The 21,377-nt window shown below is 37.6% G+C and overlaps 1 protein-coding gene across 1 annotated transcript in view; it reads left to right on the forward strand.

Annotated features, from left to right (window-relative positions):
* Positions 1-21,377, forward strand: part of MYO1E (myosin IE) — a 91,825-nt gene that overhangs the window by 53,643 nt on the left and 16,805 nt on the right. Inside the window, exons 16-25 of the mRNA XM_009643835.1 lie at positions 367-448; positions 1,244-1,350; positions 5,211-5,309; positions 8,553-8,697; positions 12,731-12,845; positions 13,491-13,660; positions 14,101-14,246; positions 18,469-18,615; positions 19,717-19,874; positions 20,705-20,797. Coding sequence (XP_009642130.1) covers positions 367-448; positions 1,244-1,350; positions 5,211-5,309; positions 8,553-8,697; positions 12,731-12,845; positions 13,491-13,660; positions 14,101-14,246; positions 18,469-18,615; positions 19,717-19,874; positions 20,705-20,797 — 1,262 coding nt within the window. The remainder of the gene's footprint in view (positions 1-366; positions 449-1,243; positions 1,351-5,210; positions 5,310-8,552; positions 8,698-12,730; positions 12,846-13,490; positions 13,661-14,100; positions 14,247-18,468; positions 18,616-19,716; positions 19,875-20,704; positions 20,798-21,377) is intronic.

Consider the following 21,377-nt stretch of genomic DNA (forward strand, 5'->3'; position numbering starts at 1 on the left):
CAAACAAGGCCATCAGTGATTTGCCATTCTTTCAGAACAGGCGTGGTTTTAATGTATAAAATAACATTTTTTTTTTTGTTGTGTATTTTAATGAATTGATGCTTACTTCTTAAGATGTGCACGTTTCTTCTTCGAGTCTAGAAGTCTGGTATCATGTCTTCCAAGGCTCACTAAAATAGCAAGGGATCTCTAAGAGGAATGAAGCTCGTGGAAAATACTAATCTTAAAATAGATTTGATATACTCCAGATTAATAGAAATAGCTATTTATATTCTGCTCAATTGTCAACTATTGCAGCATATTCCTTGACATTTCTGCACTGAATTATCTTTTTATGCCAACACTATTTTATTAATTCTTTCCTAGGCCTTTTATCAAGGCTCTGTTTCCTGAAAATCTTCAAGTGGACAAGAAGGGCCGTCCTACCACTGCAGGCAGTAAAATCAAAGTACGTCTAGCTTTGCTTTGTTAGTATGTGCATATATGGTTGTGTGTTTGTGTGTGTGCTGTTTTTTACTGTCCAGACATGTTTTTTGAAGATAGACATCAGGAGTATCTTGATTGCAAAGTGATGCATTGTTTCAGCTGCTAGAACAATGTTTTGCCCAGCATCACTGTTCATTAAATGTTTTGTTCAGCTGCATTCTACAGCAGTGAATTTTCCAAATGAGCAGTTGATGGTAGTGATAATTGTACTTGCATGTGCATAATGAATGAACCCCTTCACTCAGCCACTTGATGTCCTACAATTAACTACAGAGAACTGGTCTCTTTATAGTGCAGAAATGCAGCAGGGCCTGATCCAACACCCACTGAAGTTAACAGAAGTCTTTCTACTGACCATAATGTGCCTTGAATAAGGCAGCAAGTGTTAGAAGGCGAGCATCTTCTTGGGGACTGGTTGTAAAATATATGCTTAGATTACACAGTTGCAGACTTCGGAAATTGGTATTTTATCAATGTCTTTCCTCATACCTCACCTTGACAGTGAAGTTCACGTGATGCATTCCTTGTAACTCCATATTTTTATATAGTAGTTTAAGTATATTACAGAGCTGGAGATAATTTATCTATTAACTGATAAATTTTTCATGAGGTGTATAGTATCCCAAGACACTTGGGTTGTTCTGGAGAAAGACTAAAGTCAACTGAATCATCATCAGATGATTAATAATTTTTAGAATTCTCTCACAGGATTCACCCTGTTCAGCTCAGATCCTCTTGTTTCCCCTCAATTTTACAGAAACAAGCAAATGACCTTGTTGGCACCTTGATGAAGTGTACACCCCATTACATCCGCTGCATCAAACCAAATGAAACAAAGAAGTCCCGAGACTGGGAGGAGAGCAGGTATGGATAAGCAGAGTATGTGATGAGAAACAGTGCTAATAGTCAAAAAAAGCCACAAAATTTTATAATTTGTAATCATGCAGCCTACAGACAAACAGAACTAGATACTCTAAAGCCTTCAGAAATGAAATCTGGCATGACCTCTCCTAAAGTTTGAAGATAAGTTGTGGCCACTTGGTCTAAATCAGGGGTTAGTATGTGCAGTTCTTAGCTTTTCTCACATCAGTTATGAATAATCAACATTTTCACAACAGTAACACAGTTGGTATATTAAAGACTCTGCTTTCCATATGGAATTTGCACACCAAGTGGATTATACATCAATTCTAAGTTTTGCTTTATGCTTTCAAAACAGCTTCTATTAGGTAGCTAAAAAGCCAGCAGGATGTCTGTATCTGCTTTTATGTATCAAACTTAGCAAAAAGTCTCTATAGCCAAGAACGTAAAAGGTTCCTTTTTTACTTCTTGATTTTAAGTTTCATTAGCCAGTTCTTTAAAGAGAAGTCACTAGGATATCATATTGGGTGGTTATATAGACATTAAATAGACATCTAAATCATCAGTTTGGTTCATCACGTCTGTTTTAAGGCATCTTAACTATATGATGCTTTATAGCATCTTCCTATTATCTGAAAAAAGATACTCTTCTTTTTTGCACTGAGGTAGGTGATCAGTACAGCATACATACTATGTGAGGTCCTAATAGAGATAACATTTATTACTATGTACCAGGTACTTCTAGTATTGGTAAAAGTGCTGATAAAGCACATGGTTATTTTTATCACAGTGAAACAACTTGCAAAGTCTGATAAAAAGTGTTCTTGACCATATCAATACCACACCAGAATTTACTTCCTGCCATTTGGCATGCAGACTAGCCCATTACATGCAGATGTAGAGCACTTACAGAAGCCACAATTGGGACTGCATTTCAAAGCGTCCTTTAGGTCTTGGCAGTAAATGTAGATGCTCTTTCTCTAGCTTTTCCACCCTTAAAAATCCTACTATGCAGCACTTACTTAATTTTCCGCTGATACTGGGGACCAAAGGAGGAAAGTAAGTGATCCTGGATAAAGAATGTCTAAAACTTTTAACTAGAAGTTGAGGGCCTTTTAAAATCAATCATTTACATATTGGAAAATGGGCCTATTATCGTGGAAGGTGTTGCTAGGATACTAATGAAACAAACAAACAAAAACCTAGTCCTGAGAACAGGCAAATGTTCAGGAAACCCCTTTTGGAGCAGAAATGGGCAAGATTTCTTCTTCTTTTCCCGTAATGAGAATGATATTTGGCAAATGCACCAGCTGCTGATAGGATACAATCAAACTCAGACACAAATGGAAGTAGTTCTTAGAATGGTAATCCTTCATCCCTGTTTCAAAATCTGAACATTCTTTCCCATTTCAAACTATGATTTCCCATATATTACACTAGGACCTCACATAGGATACATATGCTGTAGCAGTTAGTGACATATCTGGGGAAGATAAATTTACATGTGTATGACAAGTCAAGCTTGAGTTTAATTCTGTTGTTTCATGATTTTACAGTGAGAAAGTTCTGTGTTGAGGGAAATACAAAACATATGTAGGTTTATGTGATTCTTTGCTGAAGGTTGGTTTAGGTTTTTTTTTTCTTCTGTGATCACCTAACACTGTATTTTCATGTGCTGCCATAGTCAATGTGATGGGAGTAGTATATCTAATCTGCTTATTAGCAGCATGTTACTAGATGGTGAAAATGTTACTGAAAAAGGAAAAACCACTTCACAAAGCCTGTCTTACTTCATGCTCACAGAAGCCATGCCACTCCAGCATTCTACTGCTATTGAATAATTCCAGAATATTTAGCACTGAAACATAGACCTTGGGTAATATCTGAGCCTTGTATAATACCTTTGTTATTCCAAAAATTGGGGTGTTCTTGAAATGTGTTTTTGTTCAGGTCCTGGCACAGCCACTTGGACTTGTATTCAAAATTGCTGCATTAGCTGAATTCCCAGACCCTGACCTGCTTGAGGTTGATGCCTGGAGGGAGATTTTCAGTGTGCCTTTTCTCAGAAAGAAAAGGAAAAACAGAAAAATGTCTCAAATTCTCTGTTGCTGGACACTAATACTGGCAGGACAGTAAGAAAATGGGAGTAATACTGTTGCTCCAGTGCATTATTCCAGATGTGAACAGGAGGGAAAGCTATAAACAGGAAAGTGTATTTTTGTCCACCAACTTTCTACTGTACCAGAATTCTTGGAGCAGGTACAAAATATACTTTACTCCTTGAACACAGCAAGATTAAAATGTGCAGTATTCTTTATTATAAGCTAAAAGAGCAGTATCACTCATCCTTTAATAAAGTATCTCTCACAACTGTTCTTTAAAAAGAAGAAATAACTGAAGGGCTTTTGTCATTTGTAGCATGGGATTTGAAAAGTTCTTTTCCTTTATGCTATGAGTCATGTGAAAAGAATGTCTCAACCAAAAAAAAGGAAAAAATCAATGGGCGATGCACTTCATATTGAAATTTCACATTTCAAAATCGCTAGAGAAATGACATTGAATTAACTGAGAGTTTTTCAGGATTTGAAAAATCTTTTGTAAAATCAGAGAATTAGTAAGCAAAACAATACTAAATGGCTCCTCACAGGCTTGCTTTTTTGATTATATGTAAAGAAATGCTCTTTTATATATTTTTGTTAAACTTGCAGGTCTAAAATCTTAACTGTCATATTTCTGACTGAAAGCTAAGGCTTCTATAATTTGCCCTATAAAAGAACAGCAACAGAAGCCCCCAAACACAACATTTCAGAGTTAAAAACTGACATCGCCTCTTCCAACAACATGACTTACATGAAGAAATTAAAGAAATGCAAAGGAAAACAGCAAGACTCATACATTATTGTTAAGGAAGCTAACTGAAATTCTTCAAATCAAATCTCCAAGCATTAAACAGTACGCTAGCAGGTTATGTAAGAAGGAACATAAAATAATGTCCCACAGCTCCAGAAAGGGGAAAAGGTGCCAAAAGGAGGCTTTTTTTTTCTTTTGCTGTTTTTCTGCTTTGAGATTCATGGGAGCATATTTGTTCCCTGTTTAGAACCTAAATGAACGTGTTTTGCATGAGGGAATGGTAATGGTGTTGGAATAATGATGTTTCAGTTCACATATGCAGCAGAGTCCCTCCACAGCCCTTAACGCTTTCTGAGGGTACTAGCTCAGTTTTTGTTTGTAATTAAAGTATGCCATGAACAAGTTTACCAGGCATGCTTTGGCCAGTCTTGTACCTATTCTCAAATCCTTTTTTTATAATTAGGAGGAATGCCAGCTTTTCATTAATATAGTGGCCTGACTTTTTTTTTTTCTTGATTCTTTGTGTAATCAAAGTGTGTCATCTGGGGCTTTCTCCAGCCACTAGATTTGGTCCCTCCTCCAGAACAACTGAAAAAGAGCTACTGTGTGCTACTGTTGATATTTGAACTATGTAAAACGTAGGTGAAACCTACAATAAAAGAACACAGAACAATTTCCCGCTCCCTTGGATGCCAGCTATGTAGTTGTATAGGTAATAGTTACTTGGCCTTTCATGGGTAATAATATTAGTTAAGAAATTTATACATAAATTAGCTAGGAGATGGGAAGTTAAACTTGGAAAAAATAAACTTGCTACATACATTTCAGTAATGTAGTCTACCTGCCTTGAGTGTTTTTCCTACCATGCAGTGTGCATGGTAGTGTGCAAGAATATCATTCATATACCTGGGCATGAATTGTAGAAGTTAGTCTTTAAACATCATATGGACTTTTAAGAATACCTCAATCCACAAATATGCTGATTGTAAATCTTGCATTGTTTTTGTTCACAGGGTAAAACATCAAGTGGAATACTTAGGTCTGAAAGAAAATATTCGAGTAAGAAGAGCTGGCTATGCCTACAGGCGGGTTTTCAAGAAGTTTTTGCAGAGGTAAGGTACTACTAATTTTGAAGTATTACAGCACAGTTGTTTACATGATGAGGAGGAAAACAAGAAGTTGTAAGTTTTGAAAACTTCCCATTTCCCACTTACACTTTCCTTTTTCCCCATTTACCTTGGTCATGATCTAGGTTACACAGAGATTTGAAAGTGTCTTGAAGACTGGCTTTGTGTCTCTGAAAGTTGTGTAAGACCTCATTTCTTTTGGTAGTGCTATGAGAGGGTTCCTCAAAGTTAAAAACTGTTGAGGGAACTCAGAGTTACGAGCTGCAGAGCCTGGAGTATGGGTGTCTGGCTGCTAGCCTTTGTTTAAAGTGTTTCTGCTGTAGCTCTCCCAACTCTTCCTTTCCCAATGACAAAAGATAGGTAAAGAAGTACATGCCTGCCATTCAAGTGTAAAGAATAACCTTAGCTTAAATTGCTCATTACATCCTTTGACTGGTGTTCAAACAGCTGGGAATGGTTAAAACTCAAACCACTGCAGCTGCTCACTGAATGAAAGCAAGTCAGAGCTCTGTAAGACCAATCCTTTTTTCAGTGTCTTAGGACCAGCTGTTAAGATTATTAATTACCTCCACTAGCTAATGAAATCCTCTTAAATAAGAGCAATTTCAAGATTTATGCAACATTCAGCTTCTAGGTTTTTTTTAGAAAATTGAGACGTACAGCTAATAACTGCCCAAGCTGGGGCATTACATGACAAATCAGCTTTTGTTGGAAGTCTGTGTTACGTTTGAGAATATAAAACAAAAAATCCAATCAGTTGTTGCAAGGAACAGAGTATAATTAATCAGACAGCATCAGAACAAAGCCACTGATAATACTTCATGATAATAAGGAGAATGTTCTAATCATCTAGTAATAGGCAGCCCTAAAACATCTGAAAGTATGGACTCAGTTTTCATTATAGAACAATTTAAAATCCCCTTTTCTTCGCAATCTTCAAGCCCAGACATGTAAACATGAATATGCTTCAGGTTGCATTACTTAACACAGACTGTCACAAAGACAGAAAAACAAATTAATAATGTGTATTAGATCTAGCATCCACGGTTGTTGAACAGTGATTGTGAGGGCTGTGCAGGTCTAGAAATCTGCCTGACACATCTGCACAAAGGAAAGCCGCATGGTACTTCTGGAAGGTGAACAGATTTTTATGCTTCACTTTATATCAGGAGACCCACAGGCATCTGAAACCATTCTCTACAGAATTCATCCACTTGTTTCAAATTAGTCTTGTTAAATTTAATATTTTGCTATGAGAGTAAAACTCTTCCTGCAACCTTTCCGTTCACAGTTCCCTAGCATCCAGAACAAGCTCTGTTCTGACACCCTGAGTCAGTGTGAGTAAAAGTGGGCTGAGGCATGGGATGGACAGGAAATGCATGCTTGTACACTTGTTTTCATTGGGCGTTCCTTGGCAGCTCCATATAAATGGAGATTTCTGGGCTGAATAGACTTTTCTGTACAAAATTTACATTTGCATGCAAAAAGCCACAGTCACTGAAAAGGCCTATGTGTTTGAAAGCATAACCGATCTGAGAGCTGAACTCCATACTCCCATATTTAAACATAGGACCGAACTGCTTACTGTGTATTTATAGTAGATAATTTTCTGGGGGCAGTCATGATGTGGAATTGTTTCAGAAGCATTTTAAGAACACGCTTAGTATTTGTGCCGAAATCCTGTGGAAGATCAAATTGCACAAGCTTGAAAAACCTAGATGCATGGATCCGTGACCAGTTTAATGGGAAGCATGCACAAGTGCATTAGAGGAAAGTGCTATTTCTAAACAGCAGTGAACAATGATAGAATTGTCACGTTATAAAACTGTGAAATGCTTAATTGATGCATGTTACAGAATAATCTGTTTCTTCTGCCCTGTAGACTTGTCACACCAGTAAAATGTGTGAAGTTAATTAGAGTTTACAAAAACAGAGAATTTCAAATGTGTTCTTATTTTATACCCAAGATCTTTACTTATATTAAAAGGTCTTAAGTCGTGTTTTTCCCTCTGTCCTCCTTTACAGCTCAGAAGCTGGAGGAAAGAATTTGTAACATGCTGCAATGTAGTGTCAAATTCTGTTGTGTGGAAGGTAGCAGTTTCAAATGCCTTTATTAACATCAGCTCCTTTAAATTCAGATTTGCTTAAACCCACCTTTACCACTATACTGTTGGCAGTACGTGATGAACCTGCAAAAGGGGCTGTTAATTAAATACACTTTAACTCATAACTCCTTACTAGGTTGCATCTGTTTATCCCATAATACTGATAAATTGCATAAGTGCACATATTGTCTGTTGACATAGATTATGTGTATTTCAGAAGGTATAAGATCTACTTTGTTAGACCATCATGCATAGTACCTGAGCATTTAACTAATAATAGATTGAAACATTATAAGATCAGTAGACCCTTTTGAATCCTACTGCATTATTCACAAGTTAGCTTTCTCTTTTCATATATTTGCTATTCAGAGGTGTTTGCTTTTTGCTATATGTTCCTTTTAAATGGTTTGCTATTTTTCCATATGTGGTATTGTTATTTAAGTTGCATGACACTGTTTCTGCTTCCTGGCCGGATAGCATTTTAGATATGACAAGAATGAGCAATGAACATTCCCTTAATGAATTTTCTAACAATTCCTTATGTGATTGTTTGAGAACATTTTATTAGGAGCTGCCTAAATCTTCTTAAGAAACAAGAACTTGGGAATTACATCAAACTGAACTTCATACTTCATCACTTTTTTCATTATTTGAATAGTTTTACTAATAAGCATGATTTATATAACTCAAATAAGCTTAAGGCATTAAAAAAAGAATAAGACAGAGAAGGCTTGAGTAGGAAACTGGCCACGTGCTTGGGAACGAATCTAGAATACCAAGGGTATAGATACTTAAATCTGGACCGTAAGTCATTGCTAGTAAATAACCTTGCCCTGGAGTTAAGGAGATCACAGCAGAACTTACTGCAATTAACTACTGCAGTTACCAGATAGTTAGTTAGCATCTGGAAATTGGAGACTCCTGGACACTGTTGCCGTTCTCACTGCAGTTGTTTGGTCTTGCTACACAATCAATATCTTAATACTGTGCATCTTCTCCCACTCCAAGATTCTGCAAGTCCTGCCAAAATTGCCAACCCTCCTCCCAGGGTAATACTGACTAAGGGTCAGTGGTATTTTGCTGCTGTTTGAGGGCAGGTTTTAATCTCCTCTCCTTGCTTAAGGTACGCCATTCTGACCAAAGCAACCTGGCCTTCCTGGAAAGGAGAAGAGAAACAAGGAGTTCTCCACCTGCTTCAGTCAGTCAACATGGATCCTGACCAATACCAGCTTGGGAAATCCAAAGTCTTCATCAAAGCTCCAGAGTCTGTAAGTGTGGCATAACATGAATCTTTAAATATGAAACTATTTTGCTGAAATTAAGGGCCTGCCCACTCAGAAGTTGAGCAAGGTATCCGCTAAGGTGGAAGATGCATAAGAATATAAGTCAAACTGGACAGGTCTGTCACAGGTGCCTTGAAGTTGTACAGGGATTCTAGGCTCTTGTATAACAGGCACAGTATGTAAGGACCCTGCATGATTTTGACACTAATACAAGGACCGTTAAATGCATCAAGAAGAGGAAACGAGATATAAAGATGCTTTGGTGTCAGGATGCACATGGTGACATTCCATCAGAGAATCTGTCATATGAAGGCATATAATGGTATGAAAACATATCTGTGACCATTAGCCCAAGAAAATCGGTCCTCTTCCGAGTACAGGAACTACTGATGAAGGTAGAATAGCCCCCAGTTATAGTAAGGATATGTTACTCATCATTCATTAAATCCATGTTCCAGAATGATTGCAACTTGAAATCCCATTCAAAGAGAACATTACGGAGGCATCATAAGGCTGGTTTTATCCTGTGGCTGCTAAACTGCACAAAATCTGTTGGAAAAAAGTTTTCTTGCATTGCTATTCATGAAAGTTGTCAAGGAAAAAAATATGCCCTGGTCACCATCATGTATTCCTCGTTTATCAGAAGCAATTGGGCTTAGTTTGTATAGCATACCTGGCAGTTGAGCTTTAGGTGGTTTCTTGGTGCTTTGCCTGAAGTTACATGTCAAAATAAAAGCAGAACACTTCTATTGCTATCATTTTCTTTTCCAGAAACATATTCTTTGCTCTGCGGAGCAACAGTAATTCAGGCAATGATACTGCTGCACCCAATCACATGGGAAGTCATCTCTGTTAAAGGGAAAAAGATGATACTTTTCCAAGTCATCATAGAAATTGTGTTGTTTCTATTATTCTTAAAAAGGGTAAGATAGTACCACCTCTACTCAGGAATAATGGGACTTTACGTTCCTGCCATCCGAGAGACGTGTTTATATAATAAAGCATATAGTGTTCAAGATGAAGGTTACTAGAATACTTAGGTGCATGTTGGCAGAGCAGGGAATTCTAGTATAGGATTAGTCCTACTTTAGTAATTGCAAGTAACACCGTAGCTAGCCAATTATGGGGAAGTGTAAGCTTCATCTGCCTTCCTCTGTAGCACAGGGCCATGATTTATTTCCTAAGATTACTGGGGAGTTGTGTTTTACATAGTCGCTGCGATAGCCTTGGACATTAGTGGGTGTCTTTGATGTCTTTTATTGTTGACATTACAGTTGTGACTTTTAGTACTTTACTGACCTCAAATTTATTATAGGGTGGTGGTGAGTGTGCATGCTGGTCAAGTATCTATTTGAATTAATACAGACAGCTTAGTTGCTTATAATTACAAGGGACCAGAATTAGTAATTTAAGCAACATCTTCTGCTCCTGTGTTCATTATCCTACAGTGTAGCAAACCTGATTTTCTTGGTTTCACTGTGAAATGATGTTGCATCCATGCCATTTGCTGCAGTTAATACAAACCAAATACAATCTCAGTTTGGGAGATAAAAAGTTAAGGAACAAAATTAAAATAATTTGTGTGATGGCTGTTTTCTTGATGTTATGCTACTTTATGGATAAATCAATCCAAAATTTAAAGTATTTTTGTTTTCAGTTTTGTGTAATAAATCATATAAGGAATGATCTTCCTTTCCTGGCTGCTGAAATACCTTAAGCTTGGTATGTTTGCTTCTTATGTTTGCACAGATTTTCAGCAGCCATATCTTCACAAATGGGGTGGGTCTTATCCTTGGGGTATTTTTTTTTTCAAAGACAAAAATTAAATCATTTGCTGGTGTCCATCTTCTGCTTAGTAGCCAAGCGCTCACATAGGATTGATGGATCTAGTTGCCTTTCACTCTGAAGTGGCCAAAACGTTAATATTCTTTACTCCAGCATCATACGCTGCTAGGTTGTTTCCAAGTGGAAGAAATTGTTTTCCAATGGATGCATCTTCTATTGCATTCTAATGCATTTTTGTAATACTAATTCCTGGTTGCATGTATATGCCATTTAATGGCCTGTCTGTGAGTTCTACTGAAGGGCAGTTCTGCAGATTAAGACAACATGAGGTTGACTTGAAATAGTAAAACTTTTTAGGGTTGCAATTTGATTTTATTTTAAATTGATGCTTTCAATTACTGTATTAAGTTTTCTTTAAAAAAATATTTTTTTAAAAAACCATAAAATATATTTTCAAAACAAGTACTAAAAATAGTCTGGGCCTTTTTCATTTTAAGTTGAAAAATTTTCTATGAGCTGAATATTCTAAAGCTTGATTTATTATCTTTTAGTATCAAAGACAATATATCATATTATTGAAGTATTGGCTAGGATTATATTCCTTTTGAGAAAAATAATCTTTTAGATGGTAAATGAAAATTTTTCTTTCTACTACCAAAGAGAGCACCTGTGGTGGTTAATATGATGAAAAAATACTTTATTTGCTCAGGAGTATGACGAGAGGCTTTATAATATGTATTTTAGGAAAGAATTTATGCAGCATTTTTATTTTATAACTTATGAACCGTTTAACCTTAATGTTTTCATTGAAATTCCTTAATTGTGACCTTCAAGTGCAGGTGATAGACTATTTTGCATTGCAATTAGCATTATTGTTGCAGAACTAAATGGTGAGTGTTCATGAGAGATGACATCAGTATTGTTACCGTAACCTGAATTTCACAAGGGTTTGATCATGCCCCTGCTGAAACTGAGAAAGCTTTTGCAGCAGGAACACTTGTGCCTGTGCGCTGAAACCCTATCTAGTGCTTGTGTGTTTGTGAAGAGATTTTTTTTTTTTTTTTTAAATAAGTTTGCTGTAGATGGAGAGTTGCCAACTGTGAAATAAGGTTTTATGGGTGGCAGAAAGGAGGCTTCATTATTTACATTTCCATCAAACACCTGAATAAATAACTATGTACAAGAGCAAGTGAGGTTCTGCGGAAATGGTTTGCACTAGATCAAGTTTCCTTTTTAAGATTAATATGAACAACAGTGTTTTTCTACATTTGCATGGTTTAGGGCAGAAAATTAAGAAAAGGATCCTAAAGCCCACGTTTGCTTCTTGATATACCTGTTTTTACTGATTTTATCTCTTCTGAAAGCTAGAAGAAAAGTCTTTATGAATACTTAACACATAGTAGAGGGAAATAGTAAGCAACAGTCACGTCAGTGGACTGATTTAGTACTGTAATTGTTAGCCAAGTGCTTGTGCTTCTGATGAGACAAGAAAACACTTAACTAAATGTAAAGTATGTAAAGGGCTGTAGTGAAATATGCTGTATCCTACAATAATTATGAAGTTCTAATGCATTACATTTATATCTATTTTAGTGGGACCTGGGAAATTCTTAAAAGGGGGATGCACCTTCCATTTCTGCTTTGATAACTCAGCATATCCTCTTGAATTCTGACAACATTTTAGACCCTAAAATCTTGCTATGTCATACTGAAATCCAAGATCATAGCTGTAAATCCTGTAGCCAGCTGACAGATTTCACTGCTGGGAAAGAATGGAACCAATGGACATGAGAGCATGAAATTCAAACAGGAAAGAAAGTTGCATGTGAATACAGTGCGTGGTGTTACACATTGCACAGATCCACACGGTAACATTCTGACAAGAGAAGTGTGAATTTTGGAGAATGTGAAGATGGAGGCTGGGTGGGTGCCCAGTGGAGAACCTTGACTTGCACTAGTAGAATATTTCAAGGAGAATCCATATTCCTCTTTCTTCATCACTGGGTATCAAGATTGATGGGTAGACTGGTAAAAGCCAGAACCACTGAAGCATCAGAGATTTCTTCCAGAAAAGGTTACCTTAACATTCTGATCTCAGATCCCATAGTTGTGATAGAGGAACCAGCTTGGCTCTAGAGTGAAATGCACTGGAAAGTTGTTGAAAGTAAAATATGGCTTTTTCTTGAACTTTTCATGTAAAATGTTTGACCCACCCTACTGTCTCTTTGTACAGCTATTTTTATTAGAAGAAATGAGAGAAAGGAAGTATGATGGGTATGCCAGGGCCATCCAGAAGGCATGGAGGAAGTATGTGGCCAGGAAAAAATATGTACAGATGAGAGAAGAAGGTAGGTCATAACTTCTGATGACAGATATTTCACAGATGGTTCCAAGAACAGAAGGAGTGCCACAAGAGGTGAAGGAAACCTCTCCTCTATAGAGCAAAGCATTGCATTGCAGATGACAGTCTAGGAATGACTGCAAATTGTTGGACCCCTAAGATACCACTGATGAGGATGGCTGCTTTTCATTGCATGGATTTCTTGGACTACCCAGTGTTTCACTCTCAAAACAAAGCCAGACTGAGTAGGACAGAGATCAGGGATGTTCCAGGGGACGTAAAAAAGCAAAAGCATCCCACTCTAATGCTTAGTTGCATGCATGACCTGAATTATGTGAATCAACATTCTGAGTTTGGAAGAGTTAATCTTTAATTTCTAGCAATGAGTGAGAAATTCCTTAGTTCTAGAAGTACTCCCAATTAGTCAGAACTCCTGAGCTTGCCGTCAGTGTATTCCATTAGGAATGGATTTAACAATCACATGGATCCTTATACAAAGGATTAGTAGCAGTGCTTCACTGTTTTTTCTGTATTCTAAACAATTTGGTTATCATTTCTTCCCCAAAAGTTCTGCTTGAAATAGCTCTTTCAGATTGTGAGTTTAGAAAATCTAGTAAATACCATTAATCAACATTCTTTTTTGGTATTTAAGCATCAGATCTATTGCTGAACAAGAAAGAGAGAAGACGGAACAGCATTAACAGGAATTTTGTGGGAGATTACATAGGTATGGAGGACCATCCAGAGCTACGCCAGTTTGTGGGCAAACGGGAGAAGATTGATTTTGCAGACACCGTAATGAAGTATGATCGACGGTTTAAGGTAGGTTTAAGAGCAACATCCACTAACGATTAGTTCTGCTAGGGAGTTACAGATGTCTTTAGCCATCTTTTAACAGAAACTCCACCATGTTAGTGTTACACCATCTAGGATACCAGCTTAAAAAAAGCATCTGACGTAAAAGACACATAGGGAAGCAGTTGCACACTTCTGATCAGAACATTACCATTGTCCCAGGATGAAGGCCTTGCTGGGCAGAAAGCTACATTAGTTAGGAAATGGGGAACAAAGCTACTTTCCTGTCCTGTGCAATCTGACTCTGAGGTTGTATGACTAATCACATCAGTATTTTTTTCATTTGAACCAAAGATGAACAGTATTGCCCCAAATCATAGTTCATTATGTCTCTTTGGAACAGCAGCACAGCATTAGTGCTTTGATCTCCATATAGCTGTGTATTTTCAAACAATTTTGTGTTTCAGAGCGTGAAGCGAGATCTTGTCCTCACTCCAAAGTGCATATACCTGATTGGGCGTGAAAAGATAAAGCAGGGTCCAGAGAAAGGCCAAGTGAAGGAAGTCTTAAAGCGAAGGATGGAAGTGGAGAGAATTCTTTCTGTTTCTCTAAGGTCAGTACTTGGAAAATATCTTTCCATTGACAGACGAATTTGTGTAGGATGGCAAAGTAAGTTGATTGATGAAGGGTGAATTTTTTTTAAGCTGTATTAATTTAATCCTGTGAACAAAGCAAGCTGAAGCTTTATTTTCGTTCCCAGCCCTAGAAAGTGTGTTACAACAGTAGAACGTTTATGTTTGTAGCCAACACGCAAACATTTTCTGACTAGTTGTTAAAATGTTTCACTTACTTACACTGGGTCTTACCTACCTGGTGTGTCCCCCAACATGTATTTTGTGAGGTATATATTCATAAGCAGGTTCTTGTAAGTTTTGGCTCAAGCTAATATCTCAGAAATAATTGTTACTTATAGAAGTACACCTTGTACATGTCCACTGCTTCCTAAAGGGGCGTTGTCTCTCTGGTGAGCTACCAAACCCTTCATTTCTAGTTGGATTTCACATGGCTTCTGTTCACTCAATGTCAGGCCAGTCCCAGATTGCAGGAAATATCCAAGGTGTCCACACAGAGCTCAGAAACCCAGTTAGTTAGGTGAGCAAGAAACAGGAATATACTGCCCATGAGACCAGCGGATTCTTGCCTGTATCATTTCATCCCCTTGAAGATGAGTGAACGAAGTCTCTGGATACCTCTGCATTTGTTATTGCAGTTTATCAGAGCTGGTAGATGAGTGTAATTTAATACAGAAGAATACCGATCCAAGGAGACAAGTGTACTTTAAATACTGAAATAAATTACTATTTTAATGGAATACAAGTCTACACTTGAGTACTGTGTATCGATAGCTACTGCAAAGGGTTTTTTAGTATATGCTTATAAAACATTCCCATTAGCATAGACAGAAATCTTCTCACAGACATTATCCTGTACTTAACACCAGCAGATTTCACATTTTTTCAGAATTCTTCACAGCCATTTCAAGATTAGGGAAAGGTCTGCAAGATGTGTCTGCTCACAGTACCATTTTCAAAACCTGTGGCTTATTTATCATTCACCTTTGTAATGAAAGTTGCAACAAAATAACTGTAGTAGATCTAGGTTAAAGATGAGAGTGGAACCTGTCTCTTTAGTGCTCCAAGTTTGGACTGTGTGCTGTGCAAACCTTGAACAGATTGCAGCCAGACGCTTGAATTGGGCCTGTAGCATTCCAAAGGCATAGTCACATTGAGTCAGCTAAAAGGATGGCTGCCTGCCAAGTTAGCGGAAGCTGCTACACTCCTCTCACATGTAAATAGCAGTTCCACAGAACCTTCTGAAGCAAAACCAAATGTGCTTAGTTCGGAGGAAATATATATGTTACATTGTGTCTTATAATGTTTTGAACTTAGCTTATTGATTTTATTTTGTTATAAAAACCACTGGGGTTTGTATATGCTAAAAATAGATTCAGAATTACAAGCTATCAACCTGTCCAGGTATTCCTCCAAAACCAAACCCTAAAAAACCTATGGTGGAAAGAGGGCTTTTCCCTCTTAGCATGTATGTACGTCCCGAATTCAAAATGGGTCTTAATCAAGGGATCGCTTAACTCTGTATTGAAACAGCTTAGTAGTAATAGAGTGCTCTGGCTGCAGAGCCTGTAAAAGGTAATGCTTCTCTTAAATCTGAGATAATCTTGTCTCAGCAACAAGGGTTAGCGCTATGTATTACCTCCTATGTATTTGGGGTGGGGGTGGGGGTGGGGGTGTGTGGAACCAACAAAAAAAACCCAAAACAGTTTTTCATATATCAGGCTCAAAGCAAAAATTGTGTCAGCCATAACTCACATTCTCTCATGTGTTTTCAAAACTCCAGTTTGTTGTCCCTGTATTCTAAATTTTCTACACCTTTAAGATAATTGATTGTTTTTGAACAAAATAATTGCAATAACATTCTCCATGAGCTTATCCAGAATGGATTTAGCTCTATTGTGTATTGCAGCCTCAAAGTTTTACAAGTTTCAATTCTTATTTGTTCTATTTTTCATGCAATATTAATTTTTAACTAAATCAATACAAAATTAAATACATTTTAAATGAAAGGGGGAGAGAGGATTGCATTGCTATCTAAGCAGTATCTCAAGAAACCCATGTGCAATATATTCATGTAAGCTTGTATAGATACTTATACACCATAAAGGTAATCAGCACTACTGACATATTAACAGCAATTAACACTACATAACAATTTAAATTACTAAAGGGGTTACAATTTAAAGTGCAAATACCCAACTTGGAGTTTGTTTAGGGTACTTGGAAAGATAGCCCATACTCTCACGGAAATGTTCTTGCACTTTTAGTAACAATGAATAACTGAGCTTTATGGTTCATCTGATAAGGAGTGACACAGGACATCCTAACAGTATTGTGAAGTCAGACTCTTTGCCAAATCAGCAAAAATAGAACCACTGACTGGATATATTTACTGTAGGTCTTGGGCTTTTCTTACACATCTCGTTCAGAACCTTGCTGAGGCTCTAGATTTTGCTTGATGATAGGAAAGGAGGTCATGCTCTTACTCTGTTTTTAGAGATTTCTTATTGCTATTTTGAATTAGCAATGTTTGTAGGTTCATACATCCTTTTTCAAACTATGGGAAAGATTTCAGAATTTGAAAGATTATGGAATGCATAGGCGGTAGGTAGACTTTTAGAAAAACAGGCAGCAATACAACTCATCCTTTACCTAATGTCTCAAGTGGGCTAGAACTGTATTTGCATACCTGACAGTCAAGAGCACCTGCATCAGCACTATTATGAAGCTATTTTTAATTCTGCATAAAAAGGTACTCGCAGTCTGTGGAGGGAGTCATAGCCTTCAGTAGCCAGATGAAGAGTGAGGGTCAGAAAGCTAGGACTGCTCCCCCCTTTCAGATTTGTAGAGTCAGCAATTGGACAAACCAGCTGGGAGAGAAAAAGGGAGGAGCATGCTCAAATGGAAAGCTGTTGATGGCTAGGTAATTAGGATCAGGGAACAGTGATGAGGGCAAATAGACTTAATTTTGTCTCTGATAGAAGGTGGAGGCTTTTTCTCTCTGAGCTGAATGTTCTTTGAGTTTCTTATGTGCTATATAATTGATTTACTTTTGGAGTTACTCTGGAATGTTGAAGCAATACATACATATATTTAGGTGAGATATCAGCACCTTCTTTGTGTCATGTATTGCTCTGCAAACCATTGAAAGAAGCTGTTTCTTAGTGATAAGTATGTAACTTCAGCTTGCCCTTCACCTGGCTCCCAAAGCCAGCTGCCTGGTTTTCCACAGCCTTAACCACTGCAATGCAGACATTCACACCTCTGAGTTAGATGTACTGTTTTTTTGAAAAAAAGGGTGAAAACTCGTAATGAATGGTAATTCTAAATCCAACAGGATTTGAAAGGTCCATTTCTGCAGAGAGAAATGCAAACCTAGAGTGCCTTTTTCACTTGGTGATATCTAATGTATTGAAATAAATTGCTATTATAGAACAGTATTTTCTGATTTTAGTAGTAGCAGCAGCAGATTGACCAACAACATTGACAAAAGAGCAGAGAAGCTTTGGCTACAGGCTCCCTGCGGTGGACTAAACAACCATTTTCTGCCAGGAATACTTAACAGTATCTAACTAAACTAAAGCTCCTTTCTTCATTGGTTGTACTCCATTTTGTGAAATGTCAGCTGGTGATGTGGCAGTTGTTTTGTGATAAGGTTAAGTGATTCTCAGCTCTGCACAGCTGTCAAAAGTCCTGTGCTGTCTCTTCTCCCAGCCATATATTTTCCCACACTCGCTAGCACTTGGGTGGTGTGATTTTTATGCTGTGCTAAACCAGTCCAAGCTGAAGCCAATGGGAAGTTGAAAGCTTTCATTCTGAATTTGCTTGCTTTGGGTTTCAGGCTTGCTTTAATAACCTTCAGGTTTCCAATTCACCTCCAATCACAAGTTTTGCCATTAGTGAAGGGATGGACTTTAATTGTAACATTAATAGCACGAGTTCTTTTGATAACAGTAATTACTATAAAATTACTAAGTAGTATTCCTGTCTCTCAAAAAGGATTATTTCAGATATTCCATTATCAACGCCTGAAAAAAAACCTAAACCTGTTCTCAGAAAGCAAGACTCTATAATTAATGTTGCTTGGACTTCCTTAGGATTTTAAAAGTTAACCATGAGTACTCTGCTAATGTCATTATAATGCTGGCTGTATTTGCTGATGAAATTTTAATCTGAATGGTATATGCTCTGGTTTCTTTCTAGCACAATGCAGGATGACATTTTCATTCTACATGAACAGGAATATGATAGTTTGCTCGAATCAGTCTTCAAAACTGAGTTTTTAAGCCTCTTATCAAAACGATACGAAGAGAAAACACAAAGAAAACTACCTCTGAAATTTAGCAATACGTGAGTTATGGGGTTTTTTCTCAAGTTTGTTGTGGGGACAGAGGACTGCAGGGTGAGAGGATAAATCTAAAGGAGCCTCAATAAGTAAATGATATTGTGAACATTTTTTTAGAAACAAGGCTGAAAAGCTACAGAATGTTTGATGTGCATTTTAGCAGTAAGGACATGCTGGAAACTATCCCAACAAACATGTGCTTTTGTTAATACTCCTGCCTGGTAAGCAGATGAGCAACAGCAGGCCTTGGATTTGTATGTTTGTTTTCTTAAAAAAAAATTAAAGAATTATAAAAAGTAACAGGAGATTTTAATTTGGCAAAGGTGTAGGAGGACAATTGATGTATGGAACATTCCTGTAGTGTATACTCCTAATATACTGGCAATCCAAAGCCAGTACTAGGAGTCAATTTTTTATTCTTGTAAGGTGTAATGTATTGTACTTCTGAGGGCTTGCCCAAACCAAACCATAACTTCCTTAGCTCATATCTGATTACAGTTCAGAGCAGATGGATAGTGTGAAAACACTGGGAAAGAATATGTATGTGTGTGTGCACCCATGTGGAAAAAAATTTAAATTGGAAAGATTAAAGTATATGTATGCAAAAGAGTTTACTCCCCAAACATGCACAAGGCCCACTCCTAAAGCTTATATTGCATATACGTGCCAATGTATATACATATATATACACATCTAATGTATATATATATCTAATGGTATATAGAGAAGAATGTTTAGAAAGGGAGCACCCTACTGTGCTCCAGTAGAGTCTGCTGCAGAGGCAGTGATGTTTGATGGCGGACACATCTCTCGGTCAGACCTCTGCACATTTTTCCTCAAAGCTCACTGTATTCTCCATCCTCTCCAGGGCATCTTCAGCTTCCTTTGAGTAGCTCTACCAGGAAAGTTAAAACATCAGTTAAGAACAACATTTAAAAAAGCATGAAGAGATATTTCATTAGGTGTTCTATGTCACCTAAGTCACTCAGGGAATACAGATTCTCAGTCTAAGCGTTTTATATTTCTAAGTTATCTGCTGCCAAGTGATATTGTCCTGATTTGACATAGAAATGCTTTCTGGTTTTTTGTTCGTGTGCTTATATTAGACTTGAAATGAAGCTGAAAAAGGAGAGTTGGGGGCCCTGGAGCAGTGCTGGTTCTCGACAAGTGCAATTTATGCAAGGCCAAGGAGATATAGCCATTCTCAAGCCAAGTAATAAAGTGCTGCAGATCAGCATTGGACCAGGGCTACCAAAGAATTCCCGTAAGTATGAATTTCTTTTAGAAATTAGTGAACAGTTTAGAGATTTAAAGAATGGCTGATTCTTTCTCTCCTTGCTTGCCTCTAGCCTCAGCCTGTTCTTTATTATGTCTCTCTAACATTTAAAAGAAGATCCAAGTTACACATCCTAATGATACAGCAGAATTCCATGCTGCTCTACAGTCATGCTGGAATTTTGTTACTTTCACTATATACCAACTGTTTCTGAAATGTCTGAAATTCGTTGCCCTGCGGCAAAAGAAATAAGGGCATTTAATCATGTGACATAGTACAAATGGCACAATTAGCCAAGCATTTTGGGGAAGAGTCTTTCACTCTGCTCTGAGCTCCTGCAGTTCGTACAGTCTGGCTGATGAAGAAAGGACAGGCTGTGATATGAGGAAGGGTAACCTCTGTGCATCACCAAAGATTGAGCTGCAAGTATACCAGCCTCTCAGGTTTTGCGTCCTACCTTTTTCTCATACTAATTGCTGATCAGACACAGTATAATCAAAAATACTGCTGTGCCAGCTATCCATGATTTACAAACAAGTTCATAAAGCTAACGGTCTTTTGGGCCTTGTTTATTGTAGTCTTGAGACAGCTTTACTTTATATCCTGTGGCTGGACTGGATCACAAAAGGGAGAATATGCCCAAGTCATCGTTCTTGCACCTAAAGCTTTAGCACAACTTGGCCAACACTGTAGGGGTCAGATTAATTATTCATGAAGATCGTCTCTTTCTGATCACAGAGTGGAGTCTGGCAGCCAGAAGGACTTACCCAATTAATGTAGTTGTGAAAGGGTAACAAAATGTTGCTGGTTTCTTCTAGGTCCTACTAGACAGAACTTTACCCAAAGTAGAGGGTATTCCAACAGGTCTCAAAGTCAGACTTACCCTATGAGAGCCGCACCACCTCCTCCTGGTAAGTCCTCTTAGCCTTTACTCTTTGTCATCCAGTACATTTCACCCATCAAAAAATCATAGTAAAGGTTTAAAATCATTTTAAAAGATCCTGTCTGCAAAACATATATTGTAGGCATTTTATGAAGTGTATTGCTGGAGTCTGGAGACAATTAAACTGGTATTCCATTAGAGATATCCTGGTTGTCATGGCTGCTGGCATGTTCAGCCATCTAGTATAAGACACTGAATCTAAAACTAACCCCATAGCCTTCTCCCCTTTCCTTTCTAGTGTAAAAGCTATACACTTACCAAGCCACAGACAGTGCTTTGCAATGAAATGGCTTTCAGTACCAATAAACACGAGAATGCAATTTATGTCTCATTGTCCTACCCTGCTACATAACAACTTTTGTATATGCTGAATACTGAGATGTATCAGCTGTGCCGGTAAGTAGCATGGCTTTTTCTGCATGGGATTGATGTCACTAGGGTGTTTCACTTCTGCCCTTGAGAGATATCATTAATGTAGCCTGTGAACTCAGAGAGGAGAACAATATTCCATTGACCCAACATTTCCCAAGTGGTCTGTTTTTTTTTTT

Source organism: Egretta garzetta, unplaced genomic scaffold, assembly GCF_000687185.1.
Source record: "Egretta garzetta isolate BGI_Z169 unplaced genomic scaffold, ASM68718v1 scaffold287, whole genome shotgun sequence".
NCBI classification, from domain to species: domain Eukaryota; kingdom Metazoa; phylum Chordata; class Aves; order Pelecaniformes; family Ardeidae; genus Egretta; species Egretta garzetta.